The 23,365-nt window shown below is 35.5% G+C and overlaps 1 protein-coding gene and 1 long non-coding RNA gene across 2 annotated transcripts in view; one reads left to right on the top strand and one right to left on the bottom strand.

Annotated features, from left to right (window-relative positions):
- The window catches only part of Thsd7a (thrombospondin type 1 domain containing 7A), a 398,347-nt gene extending 387,234 nt beyond the window's left edge, over positions 1-11,113 (top strand). Inside the window, exons 24-28 of the mRNA XM_074064652.1 lie at positions 464-559; positions 3,308-3,390; positions 3,730-3,940; positions 4,981-5,068; positions 5,755-11,113. Of these exons, the coding sequence (XP_073920753.1) occupies positions 464-559; positions 3,308-3,390; positions 3,730-3,940; positions 4,981-5,068; positions 5,755-5,839 (563 nt within the window). The 3' untranslated portion in view covers positions 5,840-11,113. The remainder of the gene's footprint in view (positions 1-463; positions 560-3,307; positions 3,391-3,729; positions 3,941-4,980; positions 5,069-5,754) is intronic.
- A 249-nt stretch (positions 11,114-11,362) lies between these two features.
- LOC141420597 (uncharacterized) overlaps positions 11,363-23,365 on the bottom strand; it is a 35,015-nt gene continuing 23,012 nt past the window's right edge. Inside the window, exons 2-5 of the long non-coding RNA XR_012445119.1 lie at positions 19,353-19,495; positions 18,229-18,308; positions 14,897-15,059; positions 11,363-11,436 (exon numbers count right to left, since the gene is read on the bottom strand). This is a non-coding gene — a long non-coding RNA (uncharacterized lncRNA). The remainder of the gene's footprint in view (positions 11,437-14,896; positions 15,060-18,228; positions 18,309-19,352; positions 19,496-23,365) is intronic.

Below are 23,365 nucleotides of genomic sequence, written 5' to 3' on the forward strand. Positions count from 1 at the left end.
CCAATTCTGTATAGTATTGATTGCTGGGAAAGCAAGGGAGGGAGGATCAGGAAGGACTACAATGGCACCAAAACTTTATATCTCATATTTTATTGATCTAGTAAGCAAATGAAAACTTAAAAATGGCTGAACATATTCGTTAGATTTACATGGTATATTACTGAGTATCTTTTACAGTTATTCTCCACTTGTATGCTTCATATTCCAAAATACTTTATAAACAAACCACAAATTATAAACCTAAGTTCCCAGCAGATAGTATGGTTGCAAACATAAAACTTGGTTGGGATTTGGGTACATAGCAGCTTTGTAATATTTATGTCACAACTTCTGGACAAGAAGTTGACATTGGAATCCTCAGAGATGAACTTCTCGCCGATTCTTCATAAAACGTTGTTATCCTCCATCCCTACGTTTGTCCTGCAACAGAATGATTCTGTCAATGTTTGCCGTGTCCCTGCAGATGGACAGTGTTACGAGTACAAGTGGATGGCCAGTGCCTGGAAGGGCTCTTCTCGAACAGTCTGGTGTCAAAGGTCAGATGGTGTAAATGTAACAGGTAAACCTCCAATTTCTTGTTCTTCAAAAGTATTCCATAAAACACACATAATCAGTTAAAAAAATGAAGGAAAAAAGGATGCTTTCAGTTTTCAACACACAGTTGGGATTAAGACACCTGAACTACATATGGGTCTGGTGATCAATGCCAAATCATTATAATGTTTCAAATTCTCCCTCACCTAGATCCTTCAGATAACACTGCTAGAACTTATTTAACTAGAATACTGTCTAACTCTAATAAGCAGTTATAAGTAATTTTCAGATTGTTTTTATAGAAATTTTACATATTAATAACTTACCACAAACTAAGAAAAAAATCAGTGCTTTCCATTGTTTCTGCTGTGTGCCTTGAAGATAATACAAACATAGACCAAAAGCACCACCAAGGGCATGTGATTGCACAAACCTAAATAACTTGCCTGAATTAAAAATTGTAAAATTGAGAATTTTTTATTGATTGATTGGGAGGACTTCCTGGTAAATCTCAAACTCAGAGTATCTGAGAAACTCATTTATGTCCCCACCTCCAAATGATTACACTCCCAAAGAAGATCATCAGAAGAAGTTTTCTTACTGTACATTGATCTAAAGATTCTTCCAAAGAACTACTGCAATCTGCAGTTACTAAAATGTTCTTTACCTGAACCCAGTAAATGCAAGAGATCCTAAGGACCCATTAAATGGGAAAGAAACTTCAATGCTAAATAGGTAGTAAATCTTATGCAAATTTTCTAGAAATAAACGAAGGCAAAACCAGAAATCCAAACTCAGAGACATGAACCAAAAATCTACTGTTTCTCCATAAACAATTCTTATAATCTGATCGCCAAGATTCAATACAGCATAGCAGCAGTGGAAGTGTTGACAATCAACTGCTCAAGTGAACCTAATGATTTGCTGTTGTTATTTCAATCCTCCTGCAAGAAGAAGTACTGTGCATCTGATTGCTCCTGAGCAATGTCCATTTGTGCATTTATCTTTAATATATACAGTAAGATTAGTAGGAGCAGAGATCAATATGCTTTTTTAAAAAATCAAGTTTTACATTGAGTTTTAAATTACCTGGATTTATTGTAACCTAATTACTTATATCCTCCCTTTGAAAGCTCAAACAGAATGTTAAATTGCATTCTTTTGAAGGTAGGATTTTAAACATGAGAAGACTGTATCAAGAAACCCTTGATAACAGCATCTCCCAGTGGAGATGTATGTTATTAAAAAAAAAGAAAAGACAACTTTCAGGAAAGTCTGTGCTCCTTCAACAGAGAAAAATCTGTCCTAACTCCATGCTAAGGTGTATGGGGTGAGAAGAGTCCTAGACAGGAAGCACAGGCTTTCTGAACCAGTTGTTACACAGATCATCCATCCAACCCAGAGGGTGGAAATCAGTGTGCATTCTTCCTGAACCTATGCTGAGGGACTTTAACAGTTTCCCCAGTGAACCCGTGTTGACATTTTTTTTTAATGTGGATGCAAATAATATTTGTCTAGCTTTTCTTCTGTGTGTTAAAAGTTATTTTCCCACTGCAATGGAACTATTCCCCAATGCAAAGTTATGTCACACTTTAAAACACTTGCCTGTAGAAATCATATTGTTAGTTTCTTTACAACACAGCAAATTTCCAATATTATTTCTTTCTCCTAATACTGTCAGTACCAAAAAGCCAATGTGTAAGTGATAAACTCTATATGCAATATGCATTATTCTTCCATTCTTTAGATGTGATTCTTTATGAGAAATATGAACACATGTAGTATATCACATACCTCAATCACTTGTTTTAATTTATGGATTGTCCTTATAAGAAACTCAAAATATTGCTTTCCTTTCTCTCCTCGTGTTTAATGATAATTTATATGGCCACTTAGCTGCAAATGCCTTGCAATGACTGCCTGCTTTTCCACAACAATTTTTGCTATGAGTATTTTGCACTTGCAGTATTGAAAAACAAAGAATTAGCAATAAGCACCTTTGATTAAATCCAGAGGATCATCAGTTCCATGAATATAGAAAAAATTTGCTTTGATAAAATTATGTCAAACTGAACAAGTATAGTTTGAAGCTGAGTTAGTTCATCCCATTTCATTAATATTGTTTCTTTAAGATACCTGTTCCCACCTTAAAACTTACAACAGCTCAGGCATGGTTGTATGATACTTGAAAAAAAAAGAAAGAGGATATAAATCACATCAATATCAAGTTAAAAAAATAGTACAAACAAAAGATTTGGTAGCTATATTTGCTTTCTTCCCTATTCCTCCAAAATACCCTGAATTAATAGGAATAGGATTTCCTGTAAAGGAAATGTGTATTCTAAAAATACATTTATGCATGTCCACATAAATTAATGAGTTATTATTACAAGGGATAAGAAAACTATTGTTTTGAATAGCCAAGAATTACTTTCAACTTTAAAAGAAAATTAAATCTGCTTTTCACTTTCTGGGCTTGGATTCAGGAACTACTGGCAGGTTATGTGCAACTAGCATTTCTAAAATGGTAATTATTAAATCATCCTTTTGACAAATACATATTGGACACCTACTTACCACCAGGCACTGTGTTGTCTGATGGATAAAAAGGACCACAAGTTGCTAAATGGCAAAGATTAACCAAATATTTCACAGTCAGAAAAAATTTGGGTTCCCAAGGTAGTTCAAGTTTCAAAGACAAGGCAATAACAATGAAATATTTTTATCATAACAAGAGATACTAATTTTCAAAATATTATTTTCTGTTTTGCAGGAGGCTGCTTGGTTGTGAGCCAGCCTGATACTGACAGGTCTTGTAACCCACCATGTATTCAACCCCACTCATACTGTAGCGAGGTATGTGCAAATTCCTTAGAATGGACAAGCCACCTTCCTCATGTGTCATACTGCTGTCTCTGAGGCAGTCCATCCGCTGTCCCCCCAAGAGAAACATGTCTTGAGAATATAAAAATTCCATTTTATGTCTCGCTTTTAAACAATGCAAACCATTCTGAATGCACTTGCTTTTAGAATATCTCCATGTAAAATACAAAAAAGTAAGATTGTTTTTAAGACTGGGACTGCATGTGGTAAATTCCAACAAAAAATCCTTTAAAGTTTTCTTTTCTAGTCAGGTCTGTTATGCTTTCAACAATCACCTTGCGTGCCTAGTGTAAATCTTCTTGTTCCCTCCAGACAAAGGCATGCCACTGTGAAGAAGGGTACACTGAAGTCATGTCTTCTAACAGTACACTTGAGCAGTGCACACTTATCCCCGTGGTGGTCATACCCACCGTGGAGGACAAAAGAGGAGATGTGAAAACCAGTCGGGCAGTACATCCGACCCAAATGTCCAGTAACCCAGCAGGACGGGGAAGGACCTGGTTTCTACAGCCGTTTGGGCCAGGTGAAATGACCGAACAGTGTTGAGTTAGAATTCTTTAGTTTGACACTTAGCTAATGCCAAAGGGTTTTTAAAAAATGAGTTACCATTTTCATTTGAACTATTATGTTTTTTTAATTTCGTCTGTATTCACTTATTCTATTTCCTTACATCTTTTTATCATTGTTATATATAAAAGCACTTGTGCCCAAAGATCACGGAAATGAAATTACATTCTGCTGAGAAAAAAATTTATGATTATATTACTTATTTTAATCCCAGTTCTAAAGTTATAAGTATAATTAGTTTTACATTAAATAAGGAAATATAACAATGAAAATAAGAATTAGGAAAAAAGCACATTGTTAGTCACAACTGGGACAAATAAGACTATACAGAAATCTGAGAATGTTCAGTTTGATCACAGAGAAGCAACTGTTTGAACCCTAACTAAGAGCATCAGAAATGCAGTCCTATGCTGGAGGGCATTTGGTAGCTAGACCAGTTTATATCAGCCCTAAAAGTTGGCATACACATGCTGTAAGTATAGACTAGATAAAGGATTAAATAATTTCAAAATAAATATGTTAAATCTATTCACTTTCCTTTCATCTGAAACAAAAATGTGAAAATGATAAAGCAAGTGCTCAAATACCTGTCTGCATCAACTCTAGATTGTACAATTTTCTTTAAGTTGCATTACTTTTCATCTTTTTAAAATAATGTGGCATTCTTAAAACAGGTTGGAAATCATAAGACAATGTGTATCTAGCATTACACATATGTTGAATTTGAAGTAAAATTCAGGTTAAACATATGAACTCAGCATCTGACCACAAACACTAGTTGTTGCTTCAGTTCAATTTTCCTTGCTAATTTACCTTCAATGAAGCACCATCTAACTCATAATAGCAGACTTAAATTAATCATTAACTGTCTGAGCAATAACTCATTTTGAGTTTTGAAAAGCATTGGTCATATGTGACTAGTCATTGGTCATAGTTAAAGGCTGTCATATATAGCCCAGACTAATGTAAATTAATAAGTAATTCCCTTCTTCTTAGATGGAAGATTAAAGACGTGGGTTTATGGTGTAGCAGCTGGAGCATTTGTGTTGCTCATCTTCATTGTCTCCATGATTTATCTAGCTTGGTGAGTGTTTAAATAATCTAAGGGGATACACGTGTCTTTATTTCAAAGAAAATAGTTGCCTGCAACACAGGAATGGTAAACCAGTGTCTCAAATATGCTACATTTTTAGTGTTTGCATGAAATTCTAAATAAAAAAGACTTTAGTCTTAGAAAACCTAAAACCTAACAAATCTAAGCCATTCAGTTTCTGAAAATGAGCCAGGGCTGTTCCAGGTCATCTTTTCAAGTTTGCTGTCTTGCAAGAATGCCAAAGAATGTTGCTTTGTGTGGATCATTACGCTGAATTTCTACTGGAGGAAGATACTGTGATGATACCTAATCTTATTCATTTTTATTTGTAAATGTGTTAATTATAAACTAACTATTATTTATAGTTTTCTGGCCAAATGCAGATGATTATGCAATAACATCACTTCTGTTGTTAGTACTAAAGGAGTTCCACCTGGATAACTTGTCCTTTATAAAGTACTAAAATAATTGAAACTTATTTAATGTTTCTTCAGGTCACAAAAGTATAAAATTCAAAATGACCAGAAAATCAAATTCCAAGGTTGAATTTAGGCAGTATGGATAAATAGGAAAATTAAGTCCCTCAATTTGTTTTGCTTTTCTAAAAATTTAACACAATAAAATTTACAGTTGAATGGTGCTTTGCTTTCTCCTAATTTTCATGAATTTTTTTACAGCAAAAAGACAAAGAAACCCCAAAGACGGCAAAACAACCGACTGAAACCTTTAACCTTAGCTTATGACGGTGATGCAGACATGTAACATATCACTTTTCCTGGCAACAACCAGTTTTGGTTTTCTGACTTTGTAATATGTATCCAGAGGCCACAGTAACAGTATCTAAACTGTGCAGATTATAATTCATCTTAACCATTTAAAAGAGCATCATAAAGAAAAGAGTGAAAACCATACTGCCACTGGGAATACTCAAGACAGTACCACTTACATATAGACCATCAATCTTGAGAATTCTAGGAGATTTAGTTGCATTTTGAGAGCTTTGAGTCATCTTTTGGGCAATCTACCGATTGAAAAACTACTTTCATCTCTGAAAAATACTGGTGAAGTTGGCCAGTTGGGATGCCTGATGTAAGACTGCAGTGCTAACCCACAGAACTTTCTAGCATGATGAATTAATACAGAGATGTTCTACAATACTATAGTCAAGCATAACAACATGTATACTCAACTGAATGATACACATTATTATGTACTTGTTAATAGGCAACTTTAACAGTGAAAAAAAGCAAAGCTTTTAAGCTGAGCAGAACGCACACTGAACAAATTCAGCATCTTTGTGGTTGATGGTAGCTTTTATTGACCTGCATTTGAGAGACAGACTCTTTTATAGGATTTCACCCTTGTCTCTCTCCAATGTATGAATGCTGGACATATACTAGTATCTTAGAAGAAAGAGTCCTCAAGTTCAGTATTTTAGAGTGGTTATTGTCTGGAAAACTAATTTGCTTGTGTTAATACATTTGTACTTTCCCTAATTTCAAACTTGTTGCCTGCATCTTTTTTGCTACATGGAAGGCACATTTTTGCACTATATTAGTGCAGTATGATAGGCTCTTATCCAGTATTGCCACAGAAACTGCCTCTTTTCATATGGGATGAAGACATCTGTGCCAAGAGTGTCATACAGACATTTGCAAGTTCTTGTATCCTGAAGAGAGCAAAGTTCAGTTTGGATGGAAACAGGATGGAATCAGCTCTTAGAACTGCTATCTATATACTCTTTTCTTCATCACTGCTGCCATTTTGAAATTGTCAACATGGTGGTAATTTACGTATTGAAGTTCTGACCCTTTAACCCTACAACAGGTGGATCCCTCTAATTAGTTTGTAATTGTTCTTTGAAGGCTGTTTATGACTAGATTTTTATATTTGTTATCTTTGTTAAAAAAAAAAGAAAAGAAAAGAAAAAAAGGAACTGGTCATCTTTTCAATTTCAAGCAGATGGAGAAAATAATGTATCAATGATTTTTGTAACTAAAAGAAATCAAAATTATACATTAACTTTTCTTCTCCTTGATTTGTTTTCTCAGTTTTAGGTTGAAGGTCTGTCTGGTAAACAGTATTTCAAAATCCACAGTCTTTTGTCTTTCTCACTGGTAGAATTTGGTAGTCTTTTTAATGTATGATTTCAAAACGTAAAAGTTAAAAAAAAAGAAGAAGAAGAAGAATGAATATCTTGTCCAGACCTTTATTAAATATCTAGATCAAGGATGGCAAACTTTTTCTGTAAAGGATCAGATAGTGTATATTCTCAGCCAGGTCTGTGTCTGCCATAGATGTGTAATGCTTACTGAGCAATGCTATCGTAGATGTTACACAATAAGAAAAAAAATGAGTGTGTCTACTTTCCAGTAAACCTTTATTCACACAGGCAGCCAGCAGGCCACATTTACACATCCTACTTTGCTGACCCTCACTCTAGATGCTTTGTAATTCTAACTCTCCATTTTGTCCTCTTTCGTTTTCCTTCATTTACCCTCTGTCTTTCACCAGTGTTTAATTTCAGAAGTGAAAATTCAGTCATTAAATTTACTGCATTGGAAGTAGCTATATTTTCACAGATATACCCCTGAGAATGTCACAGTGGAACAGTATCTAAGTTAGCAGACTTCTTTCCTCATAACAAGAAAGTTCAAAAGGTGTCATGTAAAATCAATGCCATTTTTCAGGCAACATATACTGCTATAACCTTTGCAAGAGAGAGGCTTTCGGGTCTTTTAAAAAAGAGTAAAGTCATTTTTTTCTTAAATACAGCTGTGCTTGCTGTGAAAGTGGTTAAAGATACAAGGCATTTTGCTTTCCTGTAGCACATAGTGGATTTTGAACTCCCCCTGCTGTCCATTAGAGTATCTGCAAAGAATAACAAAAAATGAGATTAGGATGTCATTATTCCTCAAAGGAAAATATTACTACAAATTTTACTAAGAAAGAAATGTGGAAGCATTTGTTCCTTACACAATATTTAATAAACCAAGCAGTATAAGCATTTTAAAGAGAACGGGTAGCTAAAATGATAACTTCACTTGAAGACAAGGATTTAATCCAGGAAAACCATACAATTAAAATCTATTTCATCTGTTTTACTGAAGAGGAATAAAAAAAAAAATGTTGTTATTTTAAAACTATGATTATTGACATATATATTCGGGGGTCTCCCAGATAATCCTCAAGTTGATCTATTTGAATAAAATTAATTCCTTCTGTCTAAAATGGTTAAGGAAGGCTCTATTGTGGTTACTTGGGAAATTGTAACGGTCTTATGAAATGTGTGCAACACTTAATAATTATGAAATGTAGAATATTGCTTCTACTAAGACTATACTTAACACATCATAAAATGTCATTAATTCAAAAAGATAATTTAATATTATCTGACCTATGTTTAAGAATTAAATGAATTAAGAATTTAAAGATTATAAAATGTATGAAGATATAAGATGTTTTATTCATATAAAATACTTTACTCCATTATAAATTATATATATATATTTGGAGGAGCTTAGGTTCAGGGAACATATTGGATGCTTGCGGTTAGTGAAAATTATTATTGCGGGGCCACTTATTGGAAGAGGGGAGAGGAGAATATAGTTATTTGGCTAATTTGGACAAATGGGAGATTATTATACTCATGTTTATAACATGAAATGGTCTTATTTTTCTTCCTGGCATGAGTTAATTATGAGTTAAATACTGGAATTTTATCAAAACCATATTATTCCTGGTCATTCTAAGAATTCAGAAGGGGAATATAGTAGTAACTTGACAATTGACACTTTTTGCCTTACTAAAATGGTCTGTGAGCCTAAAACAATTTAGAAATACTGTCCTGTAAGTATGAGAGCTTACTTGGCTTAAAAAGAAAAGAAAAATTTTTATTTCAATTTTGTTGGACTGTTTCAGTAGAAGCATTTACACCATATAGAAGTGGTGTAAATGATCTCTCTTGAAAGGGACCGATCGTTTATTCATCGATGCCTAAATCAATATATACTGGCCATAAAACTTATTTCAAAGCCTTTTTGAGGACACTACAATTTAGCTTAAGCTAATTGAAAAGGAGTGCATAAAAGCATGTCTTTACTTATAACAAAGCACAAATTACTTATAACAAGATAAATATTTATCAAATTATCATATGTAAGACAGTCTGCTAGTCACTATAAAAATTAGTAATGATTTTAGTATACATAGGAAACTAAGACATTCAAAAGAAGGAAAATATTGAGTGATGATAGCAATTAAACACATTACTCTAGGTTTGTTTATGAATGTGGTTAGCATTTTCCATATGTAATGTGTCTTAGGATATGCTGTGATGAATTTGATTTGCTTTTTTTCCTACTCCACCCTCAGGTAGGTGTCAATGGTCATTGAAGTAAAGCCCTGTTCCTAGATTCTTCAAGATAAAGTCATTTCTTATAGGAAACAACTAACACTTCTCACACATTTATTTACCATCTCCAGCTCATTGTATCCTTGATCCTTTATGATAATTTCCTCTGTCTGGTGTCTTGCTCCTCTCCTATTAATGGCTAATCTTGTTGACTTCCCTCAAAGTCACCTACTACATGCCCACATTTTTTTATAAGAAAAAATGGAGAAGGCTTCTGTTCCTTCCCTATTATAAGCAAAGTGTCAATTAAAATGTTAACATTTTCATTTAAACAGAATTCACCAATAAAAGCAATGAATAAGGAAGAAAGAAAAGATGTAGAAGGCATGCAAAAAAAAGAGAGGATTTTTTTCTATAAAAATGTCAATTCCTATACTTGCTTCAGTATCACTCAGAATCCTTTTATTCCTCCTACCCCCCCCTTCTGTCTTTGTTCACTTATAAGACATTGGGAGAGACCTAGACCTTTCAATACTGTACAGAAAGGAAAGCCCATTCCTCAGATTTGGAGTCTTGAGTAGATTTGCAAAAATCATGCTTCCCAAATGACCTGAGATCTCACTACTTGTAAAAGTGTTCCCATGCTCAAATGTGTTTCTTGTTCTATTTCCCCTCTCAGATTAAGACCTCTGTGAACTAATCTGTAAGGAATCTTGCAGAGGGTAATCTTCCTGGGTCTATTTTATATGAGAACTACATCTGCCTGTTTTGGTGGTAATAGTCCCACCTGGTCCTACCCTCAGGTGGTCTGAGCTGCATGTCAAGATCTCAGGCATCAGAAACTGGAGTATGGGCCTAGCAAATGGTTATTCTTTTATAAAAAGAATGTTCTGCAGTGTAACACAATAATTTTATATCTAGCAGGAACCCTGAAGAAATGGTTATGCCTGCAACATTCAATGGATAAAATAAATAATAAATGAATACAGTTAATTTTGCAGGGTTGTTTGTGCTTCTACCAAGCCAGACCATTAAGCAAGCAGTATATGAAATCTTACTTCATGGGATCAAAAATCTCTGTTCTATTTACAATGCAATTTGGTGTCTGTTTTATTGTGTTTTGTAGGGTTTTTTTTTCTTTTTTAAAGTAATAGTTTCTTTTTATGCCTCAATAAACTTTTCTCAGCTATTTTACAGGAATCTATCTGTGTTTATTTTTAAGAAAATAAACATTTTAGATTCCATTTCTGGTACTTTTGCCTGCCCATTTCTATCACAGAGATTTGAAGAGATCAATATCTGTCATTGTAAAATGTAACTTTATTAAATTTCTGATTGTCTTCCTATAAATTATAATCTCCTAAATGTATATTTTTTGTTAACTTAATTACCTGAGTATTTATTTTGTTTAAATTAGGAGCCAACTGTCTATGAATTTTCTGTTAATATTCATTTGTAAATTTTGTAATGTAATTTATTTTAAATTATGTACATTTCTTTTTAATGCACAAAATGTCTATGTACAATTAAGTACAGATTTTCAAATAATGTCACTAAGCTTTATTCAGTTACTACAGATGGCATGTGAAGATGTAATATGCCTTTTTACATTTTCATATGGGTTATTTGTAAATAACTATGTTTGCTGACAAGCATAAACATGGAAGTCATTTTCATTCTAACCACCTGTGTCTGTGTTTTAATTTGCATCATTTGCTTTTTAAATGTGGGTTAGTTTTTTTTTTCAGTGAAAATCCATATCCTTTCACTACTATACTGCCTTTTTCCTGAATGTTTTTAACAACTCCAATTTAAAAAGGTGAAGAAAATCAAATTTTACTTTAAAAGACAGCTGAGGCCAAGCTGACCTCTTGGTTTCTCGTCAATTAAAAAGTACATCAGCAGAGGATGGCCGCATCTACCACAGCACCTACCAGTCGTAAGGTAGTGTTTACCTGTAGCAGTCCAAACTCAAAAGTCGAAGCAGGAACTCACACACTAATAGCTGCAGGAAGGAATGCACAAATTAGAAGATCGTTGCTATGGAAATTTATAGTTTTAAAATATTTTCTGAAATATCTATTTTCTAGAATATAACTAAATAGAGGAAACTTCAATCACTTAGAATAAGAACCACACACATATGCAGGAAATTTCTCCATTTGATGGAAAATGATGATTTTCAGTCTCCTTATTTTATGCATTCATTACAAATGAATCTTGATAAAAGATTTTTTTAAAACATTGCTCATATTTTTCTAAGTATATTCATAGTCAAATGGTTTGCTTCAACTTTAAATTTTGCAATTCTAATTTATGTCCTACAACCACAAATATGAACACTATTTATTTCTTCTGTGTCCTTAATAATTCTCTTTTTTGTCATTTTTCAATTTTTTTTATTGCTGTGCTGGGTGAAGGTACATTGCAGCATTTACAAGAGTTCTTGCAATCTATCAAAAATACCATACTCAAATTCACCCCCTCCACAGCTCTCCTTTATCCCCCCTTCCCTAATAATTCTTTTCATTAAAGTCTGAATATATTCCAAGGAGCAGTCAACACATACTTCAATTTACATCTCCTGTCAGCACCAATTACCCTGAAAAGATATTGTGTACATTCAAAATACAGATCCTATTGTATTTTAGTCCTTGATCATAAAATTTTATAAATATGACAGTGGTGGGGAACAAGGGGAAAGAATGAAATGGGTTGACTTTAGTTGTTTTCAATTAGAAAACTACTTAACTTTTCCTCTACTATTAGTGTTTTCCAATACCGTTGCCAATACCTAAGGCAGATTCCATAGCTTTTAGGTCACAATTTGAATCATGTAAAAACCCTAAGCCCAGAAATGGAGGGAGGTAGGGAGGTGGCTCAAAGAAAGTATACCACATGTAAGCAAGTGTAAAAATGACAAAATTTTAAAAAGAATTTTTAAAAAACCCAAGATAAGCCAAACATCTAACTCTCCTACTGTTTTCACATGCAAATATAAGCAATTTTTCATTTGTTCATATATACGTCTACTTGGGTCTGTCTTCTATTACAGACAATTGTGAAATGGCAATTCTGGTGATGCTAGTGTGGTTGCTAATTTTACACCATCAAAAAAATATGAGCCAGGTGTGGTGGCACATGCCTATGATCCTAGCCACTCAGGAGACGAAGATCAAGAGGATTGTGCTCCCAGGTCAGGAAGGGCAAAGTTAGCAAGTACCCATATCAACAAATAGCTAGACGTGGTGTGCACCTGTCATTCCAGCTTATACAGGAAGTATAAATAGGAAGATAGAGGTTCAGGCCAGTTGGGCATAAATATGAGACCTTATGTGAAAAATAACTAAATGTAAAAACAAGCAAACAAAAAGACTGATGGCTTGGCCCAACTGGTAGAGTGCCTGCTTAGTAAGCACAAGGTCCTGAGCTTAAACCTCAGTGCCATCAAAATAAATAAATGAACTTCTCATTAAAGAAAAACTCTCTGGATTCTATTTTCCTACCATCCTTTTGTTTTTTGTTTACTTTGTTTGGTGGACAGGAGTTTGAACTCAGGTCTTCGCACTGGCAAAGCAGGCTCTCTACCACTTAAGCCACACTTCTACCTGTCTTTTTGTGTTTTTAATCAATTAGCAAATGTGTTCTTACAATGACCTGCCAACTCACTGTCTCTGTGATGAAGTTGGATTTTTTTTCTTTAGCTAATTATTTCCTACTTAGGCTCAACTCTCTTTCACCCTAATCCTTCAGCACAGGGCTACAGGGAAGTGATGAGGTTAGATCCCAATCTTCTGTAAAAACTATGCTATGCGTTCCTCAGAACTTTGACTTATCCTCACCTCTCCCTAGAACTCTTCCCCTACATACTTGCATAGCTGCTTTCTTACTTCTCTGATAAAATACCACCACTTCTGAGAAGTGACACTGACCACTGACATCACTATCTATCCTCCTGCCTTTCTTTAGTTTCTTTTCAGCATCTTTCATTATGCCTTTTTGTTTGGGGAGGTTGGTGTTTGCTGCTCCCCCTTCCCTGCTTCTGCACATGGATGAGATGAGGCCAGGTCTTCATCTGTTTTGTTTCCTGCTTGGAATGATGCTCATAGTAAGAATAATTAATGAATTCTTGTAAGATAAGTAAGTGAACAAAAGAATTAATGAACTGCAATATTTATGGATAAAGAGGAGGTAACAGATGAATAACAATGAGGTTAGGAGACAACTAATTTACCCAAAGCTTAAAGTTGTCCATTCTCCACTGTTGTGAATACATTTTATTCTCCTTTCACTTGTCAGAAGTATGTTAGCTTAAACACCTCACAATGTTGTGACATGAACAGAATGTTTGCAGAGCAGTTAAAGAAATCAAAACTGTAGTTTTTTACTAAGACTAGCATTATAGAAGAACAACAACTGAGGATGCGCCAGTAAGATATGTTGTGATGGGATTTGAAAGCCACTTTGAAAACATCCGTAAAAGAAAGCGTTCTATTGTAGTCTTCTCTCAGTTTAATGCAATTCCGTGGCTACTACACCAGGAGTAGGTTAGGGATCTCAGAGTACTAGAAAATGAGGAAAAGGCCTTTCTTCCAGAATATGAAAGCAGTCTGATTATACTATTCAGTCTTAAGCTAAATTAATTTATTTTGTTATGTCAGTAATAATCAAATTATATACTATTTGCTTCAAAGAAGAAATAAAATAGGAAAAAAAAATACAATGGCAATTCAAAGTGTTTCCCAAATCCTCATAATTTGCTTTGGAACAACGGAGGGAAACATTCAGCAACCATATCAACACATAAATAGACCATTTCAAATCCATTCCTTATAGAAAAATGTCTTGGTTTCCTTGAATGAAAATGAATTTCAAAATCAGAGTCAGCTGGCAAGTCCAGAGAGTACTGTGGAGGGGAAAATGAAAATTTCAAGGGAAAGCCAGAACCAGGACCCCAGCCTTTCATAAGCACAGTGAGTAGAGGGAAAATCCTGTCAAACCACATCCCCAGTGACCCTCCAGCTGCATCACTGTCGGCTAATGTATACCCTACCCTTTCACAATTTATCTTTATAAAAGTTTCACTCATTTGTAAAGTTTGTCTACAGGGGATTTAAAAAAAAATCTTTATCACTTTTTGCTGCTTCTTTGCCAAAAGGTTACAAGTCTTTTCTTCTGACAACACTACCTTTCTCCCCATAGGGAAAATGGTTCATAAAAATAAACCAGGAAGAAAATATCCTGTGTAAAGAAGAAAGCACAGTAGACAGGATTTTAATCTGATATTTAAAAGACCTTTAAAATTGTTTTGGATATATTCATGAATTCCAATGTCTTTATGTAAGAATTAAAATGTATTGTTTTGGGGTTTGGGTTTTTTTTTGTTTGGTTGTTGTTTTTTTTTTTTTTTTGGTAGTACTAGGGTTTGAACTCAGGGCCTCATGCTTGCTAGACAGGTACCTTACCACTTGATCCACTCCACCAGTTCTTTTTTGGGTTGAGTATTTTCAAGAGAGGGTCTCGTGAACTATTTGCCTTGGCTGACTTCAAACCACGATCCTCTTGCTCTTTGCCTTCTGAGTAGCTAGGGTTACAGGCATCAGCCACCAGCGCCAGCTAAAATGTGTTCTGTAATGAAACATAAAATGATAGACTGAGGTTAGGTCTGGTAGTGATCCTGAGATAAATACATGTTGCATCTTTCTGGCAGATTATAGCAACATTTGTTCGGCAATAAAAACTAAAGAGGCCTTTGATACAAGTCCCTTCAGAGTAGGTATTATTTGGCTTTCAAAAATCAACAATTCCTAGCCAGAAACATGTAATTATGGAGTCATAATCAAAGCAGATGTATCAATAAGTTGGTATATCATCGCACTTAGATTACAACACCATGTGCAGGAACAGACCATTGGTACAAAGGCAGTAAGAGCAACATGTACCACTGACAATGATCAGAGTCTGCACATATTAAAAGGGTGTTTTTAAAACGGGGGACCTTCATTGTAAGTTCCATTTTACTTTCTTGCAGTAAATAGGAAGAGGGCCAGAAGAACAGGAAAAGAAAAACAAATAGTTTTTGAACTTACAGAAAATATTCTTATGTACATTCATAGTTCAAGAAATATCATTTAAAACAATAACCTAATACACTGAGAAAGTAAGATTTGACAATCCACTACTTCATAAACATATAGGGATGGAAAAGTTTAATTTTTCACTAATGGGGAAGAATGAATTGGTTCAAATCAATGGAATACAAGGTAGACAATATTTTTAATTAAAAAATCCTTTGATCCAGCAATTCCACTACTCAGAATTAATTCCAAGATATACAGACAGAGAGATGATATATAATGTAGTTGAATGTATGCATTATATATCTATGTGTGTATGTATGAACAGGAAGATGGTGATGAAGATGATAGCTAGATAGATGCTAGATAGACAGACAGATGATTAATATAAGACAGGGGTATAATAATACACGATATACTAGAGGGATAGGGATATTTATTGTAAGTTGTTTATAGTTGCACAATTATAAAAGCAACATAAATTGACAGAAGTAACAAAAAGTTTAAATAAATTATGCTGCGGCTAACACGATTCTACCTATAAAATCCTTTTACTTTTGTCTTTAGTTTGTCAGAATTGAGGACTGGCAAAAGTTAGTGAGAAATCACAACACACACATATTCACAAATATTTCTTAACTATACTTTTAAATGGCCTTCAAACCACACTTGTTTGATTTTATATTTTAATGATTAGTACTACTCTGCAGTACCAAAGCTCAGCCCCAGGGCCCTGCACACACTAGGCAAGTGCTGCACAATTGCTTTTGTTCCACCCCCAACCCAACAATGTGCTTTAAGTGTTATAAACCATTGATTGAAAACTGAGACAAGAGATGATGCAGAATGATATTCAAGAATATTCCCTTCTAATCATGCACTTGTAAAGCCAATTTAAAAATCAGTTATAATCGAGGGCCTTTCTACATAAATAAAAGGAAAAATAATGCTAAATATTTGTCATTTATGGAATGGGCTCTTTTTCCCTACCTAAATCCTTATCTTCCAAAATAACTTAATTTTTTAAAAAATGAGCTCTTGAGCTCATTGTTGCTAGTGAGAGACTGAACTTTGGAAATGCCAAAGTAATAACAAAAAAGAATTCTCTTGCATTTTAGCAATTGCCTGAAGTCAAATTTAATGAACTGAAAAGGAAGGTTTCTGTGGCATCCGTGAGAGCAGCTGGAAAGAGAACTTTTTCTGCTTGTAGTGGTGGGTGCTTACCAGATAATAAGCAGCTCATCTGGACTTAGAAAAACATAAAACACCAACGTGGAAACACAGACAACTGATAATTGGCTTTCTGATTAGATATCCATCCTCAATTTTTGAGGCTAATAAAGAAAGCCCAGGTAGGACAGGAGGGGGAGTTTCAAAAAATGTGTATTAAAGGCCTCTGGGAAAAACTATGGAATAAATATTTATCTAGTTGGATTGTTGTTATATATCTCCATAAACACTATTAGAACTTGACTGTGAATTGCAATAGCAACTAACGCATCAGACACTTTTGTCTTTCATCCAGAGCTAGTTAGAGGAAGTAAAAAATAATAGGGACCTAGTATCAATGCTCAATATGAGGACTGATATAATGAGGATGTTATTTATCACATGAAAAGACTTAGCATTAACATTCCCCAATTGCTTTACTAATATAATGACTGCTGATAGAATATATTTAGTCTACAGTGTAGTCTGAAAAAACCACTTGGTTAATGAGATGTCTGAAAGCTTCTCTCAACAGATTAAGAGATGTGAGGTGAGCATTCTCTGAACACAGGCAAGGGCATGTAGTGTGTATCTTTCTGCCTCATCATTCTTTCGATAATAATTATTGAGGCTCTACTAAGTGTCAGGTACCACTCTAGGCTTTGAAGACATAGCAGGAAAGAAAAAATGAAAACTTAACCTTCATAGAGCATGCCTTCTAATAAAAGCAAAGAGACAATAAAGAAATAAAGAAATGCAATATACTGGTTGGGGGAATTGCCATTAAGAAAAATAAAGGAGCGTACAGATGATAATGGGCACAAGGACTTGAAGAAGAGAGGTTCTTGGATATGGATGTATTGAGAAGAAATGTGAAGGAAATAACAATCGAGAGAAACAGAGGTCCCCAGCAGTGAGAGTAGGTGCAAAGCCCTTGAGAGAGACCATGATTGATTCATTATAGATTTACACAACCAATCTAATGAGAATAAGATAATCTGCCTAGTAATAAAGTGGGTTTCTCAATGGGGAAATATTCTCCATCATCTCCTTAGATATTGTACAACAGGATAATAGTTTCAGTAGGAAATGTCATGGAAACCCAAGTTTCCAGGTCTGAGCCACCCCAAATTTCTATCACTATATGGAAATTTCTCTGCATCTCTTTTAAACATAAAATAATGTTCTTGGTACACTTGTAGAATGTTCTAAATATTTTTTAAAGTGGTATCCCATTAGAAATCTTAGGCAAATAAAAAGTTTGAGAAAGCTTCTTAATGATTGTATTCAGTTTTATTCCTACAGAAAAGATATGGACACACATAAAAATTTTAGCAATGTATATCAAAAGGCTTAAAATGTTACTACCCTATAAGCATGTAATTGTATTTTAGAAATCCTAAGTAAATAATTCAATATTGGTAAGTTTTATGTACTTCATTTCAACATGACAGATAGTGCTTGGAAGTATTCATTGCAATGTTAGAGTAATGTTAATGGAAATATGTTACCTTTGTGTAATGGGATATTATGCTGACTTTCAGTCTGATGTCAATGAGGAATTCTTGATGTGGAAAAAAGGTTTATAATGCTGAAAAGAAGAAGAACACAAAACTTTAGACACAGTGAAAACATACCTCACAGTGGTCTCATACATAGTGGAATGTGTAAGGGGACTTAGAAAGGGAAGGCTGGAGTCAAGTTCATGCTCATTATTCATTTCTCTTTCCTAGAGAAAATGAGAACTGAACAAAAGGTGGAGTTGTGGACATGAGAAGCAGATTCTTCAAGAAATGTTAGTGAGTTTGAATTGGTAGCACTTGGTGACCATTTGGATGAAGAGACTGATGGAATAATTCCCAATTTTTTTATTTTGTCTTGTTTCATTTTGAAACAAGGACTTGCCACTCTCCAACTGCCCTTGAACTCATGATATTCCTAGTATTACAGGTGTGCAGCATCACCCTCAGCCCACTGCTAACTTAATTGCTATGTGGGTTTGGCTTTGGCACCAGGTAGGCAGTGGAAGCTGGAAGGTTTTTTCTAACTAAGGGCAGGAAGTCATGTTAAGGCAATAACTTAACTATTAGAAGTAAAAAGTTTTAAAGTATAAAATAATGTAAGAAAAAAGAAAAAAAGAGATCAATTAGACTTGAATATAATTAGCTCCTTTGGATCCAATTTAAAGGGTTATAAAATGGGATCTATCAAGAAAGCTTGAAGTTCCAGAGATTAATTAACACTGGAATAGAAGTGGCTGGAAGATTTGCCAAATAACACTCAGTATATCACCCAGAGTTTTTTGCTGCTGACAGGACAATAAAACATATGCTTAAATAGCAGCAGGAAGAAGACAGGCTGAATTTAAACACACTTGGCAATGAGTGAAACTTGTAAGTTCTAAGAAGCTGGTATAAATCAGCTGAGGTTGCTCTGGGGGAAATCTTGACAAGATACCCAGAAATGAACTGCTTGGCCACAGAATTCATTTCTGTTTTCAGTAACAAATAATCTTGACTCAAGTTACCTAAGTGGTGACCATACGTTATGATACACAATAGGGAGACAAGAACACTTCAAGACTGATTGGCTCACTGCCCCCATTTAAGTCATCAGGGATCCAGGTTCTTTGTACCTTTTTTTTCTTCCTGTGCTGAGTAGGAATCAAACCCAGGTCTTCACACATGCTAGCAAGCATCCAACCTCTAGCCTGGTACCTCTTTTGTGCTTAGTGTTTGTTCACATCTCACTGATGAGAAGTCATTCACATGATCGCACCTAGGCACAAGAGAGATTGGAAAATAGTTTCTGGTTGACCAGAAGAAGAGAAAAGTTGGTTTGGGGTGATAGCCAGAATCTGGTCCAAAAAGTGAGTGATAATAACAAACAACACTGAACTACCTCCTATTTGCTTTGCCAGCTATGTGGAAATTGTACTCAATGTGCTAGCAGAAATAAAAAACAAGAAGCAATTGAGACTTGCAGGTAAATCCTATCCCCAAAAAGGCAGAAACATAGCCACTGGAATGATATTTTTGACAAATATAGTCAATAGGAATGAGAACACAGACTAGGAAGCCAGAAAGCCAGCCAGGAAGCCTTCACGCAGTGGTAGATAGACCTCAAAACACACCATGACACATCTCCAGCCTGTTGGAATGAAAGCCAAATGCTCCTTCTCTGAACTTCCTTGAATCAGAGGATACTCCATTCATATAGGCCATACCAACCAACATGACATGCATTTTGAGAAAAACCAGGGAGGCAAAAGGGAGCTGTGTCCACTTCTTTTATTTCCCCTTACCTCTTTATTTAAAATGCTTGGGGTAGAACCTGAGAAATCACCTAAGCCAAAAGAAAATGGCCATTCTGGAAACCAAGACCAAGCCTCGTTGTGGCATAGCCTCTCACTTGCACAGTGCTCTCCATCTATCCAAGAACTGGACCTGACCATTCTTAACATGGATCAAAGTAACAGGAGGCATTAGTGAAAGAGAAGACTGAGAGAATCAGGTAATGTTTCATACTGCAGGTGGTCTTCCCAGCCCAGCTGCAGAAGAAGTGAGAGTTCTGTCTTAGATCAGCTGTACAAGCTACTACAATTCTTCTCATTCCATCATCATATAAAGTCTGTTTGGAATTATTTGCACTATTCCATTCTCAATTACTAGTTGAGTACAAAATGTACAAGGAGTGCAAGATATCATCTACATTTAGACATTTTTAACAACCATGAAAATTCAATGCCTATTTCTCCAAAGAAAATTTTAAAAACTCATGCTTTAAACAGAAAAATTGGAGCCATCTAGCCACTTCTTTTACCCTGACATCCCTAAAAGAGCCATACCTAGCACCTCCTAATTGTTCATTTCTGTGTCTGGTCCTTATAAAAAAACAACAGGGTTGGGAGGAATTCTGCAGATTAAACATGTATTTACTATTAAATCTTGGTTTGATTCTCAAGAAACAAACCTCCTTTAAAACAAAGCTAGTTATGCCGTATTGCGTGCGCTCACACAGACACACACACACACTTCCACAGATGTCTCAACATTAGACAGATTGATATCAAATATCATTTAAGATCATGGCAAAACCCTGAGGGTTTTAATACTGAAGTGTGTGATAGATAATGTCAGACAATCCCAAGCAAATTAATTATACAACACTGAACTTCAAATATCTAAATACAGAAAAATCAGGTGGCAGGCAGTTGCACTGGGAAACCCCAGGGAATGTCATGTACATATAGCCTGAAATCATGCACAACAAATCTGAAACAGCCATAGGAGGCAGCCCAGCAGGTTTTTTCTTGCTGCTTCCAAACTTAAAGCTACATGTGACACAAGGATTGTCCCCTAATGTTGTTGTAGATTACAACTTATCCATATAAAAAGTATACTTGCCAGAATAAAAAATATGCTTGCTAGTGTCAAAGGCTGCACCTGAACTTTCAAATAACATCATTTACTTTTGATGCTCCAATGGCATGCTTAGCTTCTACTTACCTGTCAGAAACTGACCTCTTTTGCATGGCCTCAGCCATATGTTATCTCACATAGTTTAGAAACAGGTCACATATTTTACCTCCAGCTGCTTCATCAGGCCCATGCTGCTGTCTCCTTGTCATATACCCACTGTGAGCTTGAGTTAGACAACCTAAACTTGGGGTGGCAAGTACCTCATGCATTTCTCTATCATTATTATTATTATTATTATTTTGGCAGTACTGGGGTTGCAACTCAAGGCTTTGTGCTTGCTAGGCAAGCACTCTACTGCTTGAGCCACACCTCCAGCCCTTTTTGCTATGGTTATTTTGGAGATAGAGTCTCACTTTTTGTTCAAGACAGCCTGGACAGTTATCTTATTTAAGCTTCCCACCATGACTGGAATGCTACCATGCCCAGCTATTTTCCACTGAGAAGGGGTCTCTTGAGCTTTTTTGCCCAGGCTGGCCTGGAATAATGGCCCTCCTAATCTCAGACCACAGTACCACGCCTAGCTATTGGTTGAGATGAGGTCATGTGAAATATTTGCCAAGGCTGGGCTCAACAATTCTTCCATCTCAGCCTCCCAAGTAGCTAGGATTACAAGCGTGAGCCACTAGTGCCAGTACATTTCTCTATTGAAGAGATATATATCATAGCAATCATATTGAGATAGATTTCCTTCTGTCTATGTCTCCTGGCTGAAAGGACCAAAAAAAGTTAGTCTTGTGTGATTTCATAGCAAGAAAATTAGGAAAGGACATAGTTTTACTCTTTAATGAGGGTGTTGAGGTCCAGGTAGCATACATTCTCCCATTGTATTTGTCCCTGTGACTTCTATGTCATAACACACATGAGACTTTTCACAAGCTAAGTGTTGCTTATAGTTCATCCCTCAGGAGTTCTAGACACTGTGTCCTGGCAGAGCAGTGTCTGGGTAGAAGATTTGAGAGCTGGTGCAACAGGGGTGAAAGGGAACACATTTTGCTGCTTCTGGAACAGCAAGAGAGAGGTTCATATCACTAGGAGAAACCACTTAACATGAAGTGACTCTTCTTTTTGCTGCTAGTAACCCTTGGTCTTCTGGGAATGGAAAGCACACTAGCCTCTGTGACTTTATCCTAATGGCAGAATCTTGATCAGTTCTCCAATGCAGAACAGAAGCAAGGCCATTGAGTTTCACCAAGACTTTACAGAAGGATCTGAGTCCAAGAAAGGTAATAATATTTGCAAGCAGCATGATTCATAGCTACATGTAGGGGACATCCGCCTACCAATAACTCAAGGTTCCTTTCCACAGTGCCCTTTCTTAGCCCATGGCTCACCTAGAAAAAATGGGGCATTTTCACCCAGGACCTTGAAATATGTTAGCACTGCTTCCCTTGTCCTCCAGGCTCATCTTCTGGTGCAGAACCCACTTCTGGAGGCTTCATTATATGGTGAGCAGGTAGCGAAGGAAAAGCTCCTTTCCAGGGAACCCCAGCAAAACAATCACACCATATTTGACATCAGAGCACTTCCCAGCTATGGGGGATTATGGGCAACTTTCACTTTTATTTATCCTTTTTTATTTTTGAGAATGTTTACAGAGAATAAATTTTTTCATAATAATAAAATTTTTTAAATACTTTAATTTTTAAAAGAAATAATAAATTTATTTCTGAATAAAGTTTGCTGAGGAGGGCTACTTTTTTCCAAAGGGGAGGGGAAAAGAAAAGAAAAAAGAAACAAGATGAGAAAAGGAAGAAATGCAATGTGTGAGAGACAAAGACACCAAAGTCTAAGAGAGTGCTGGTTTTGTCACTTATTAACCCTATGGCTTTAAACAAGTCACATTATCATTTTCCTCATAAGAAACTTAGAAAGCTGCTTCCTGCCTTGCTGACCTTATGTGTCGGGTTGAGGAGCAAATGATAAAATGGCAAGCATAGGAGCTCTTCCTGCAGGTTGAGGCTTTTCGACTGCTTGTTCCCTGCTTTTAATTAAGACCAGAAGTAGAGTTGCTTGCAATTGGATGTCCATGGGCTATTTCTCTGGAATTTGGAGCATGGTACATTGAATCCAAACTCTCTGTCTTTGCACTGTGTCATCTACCTCACACATAATGGAAAGAAGCAGGTAAATCTGAGAGTAAAGTCACCCTACTCTAGTTTTATTTCTT

This window comes from Castor canadensis, chromosome 2 (genome assembly GCF_047511655.1).
Source record: "Castor canadensis chromosome 2, mCasCan1.hap1v2, whole genome shotgun sequence".
Lineage (NCBI taxonomy): Eukaryota > Metazoa > Chordata > Mammalia > Rodentia > Castoridae > Castor > Castor canadensis.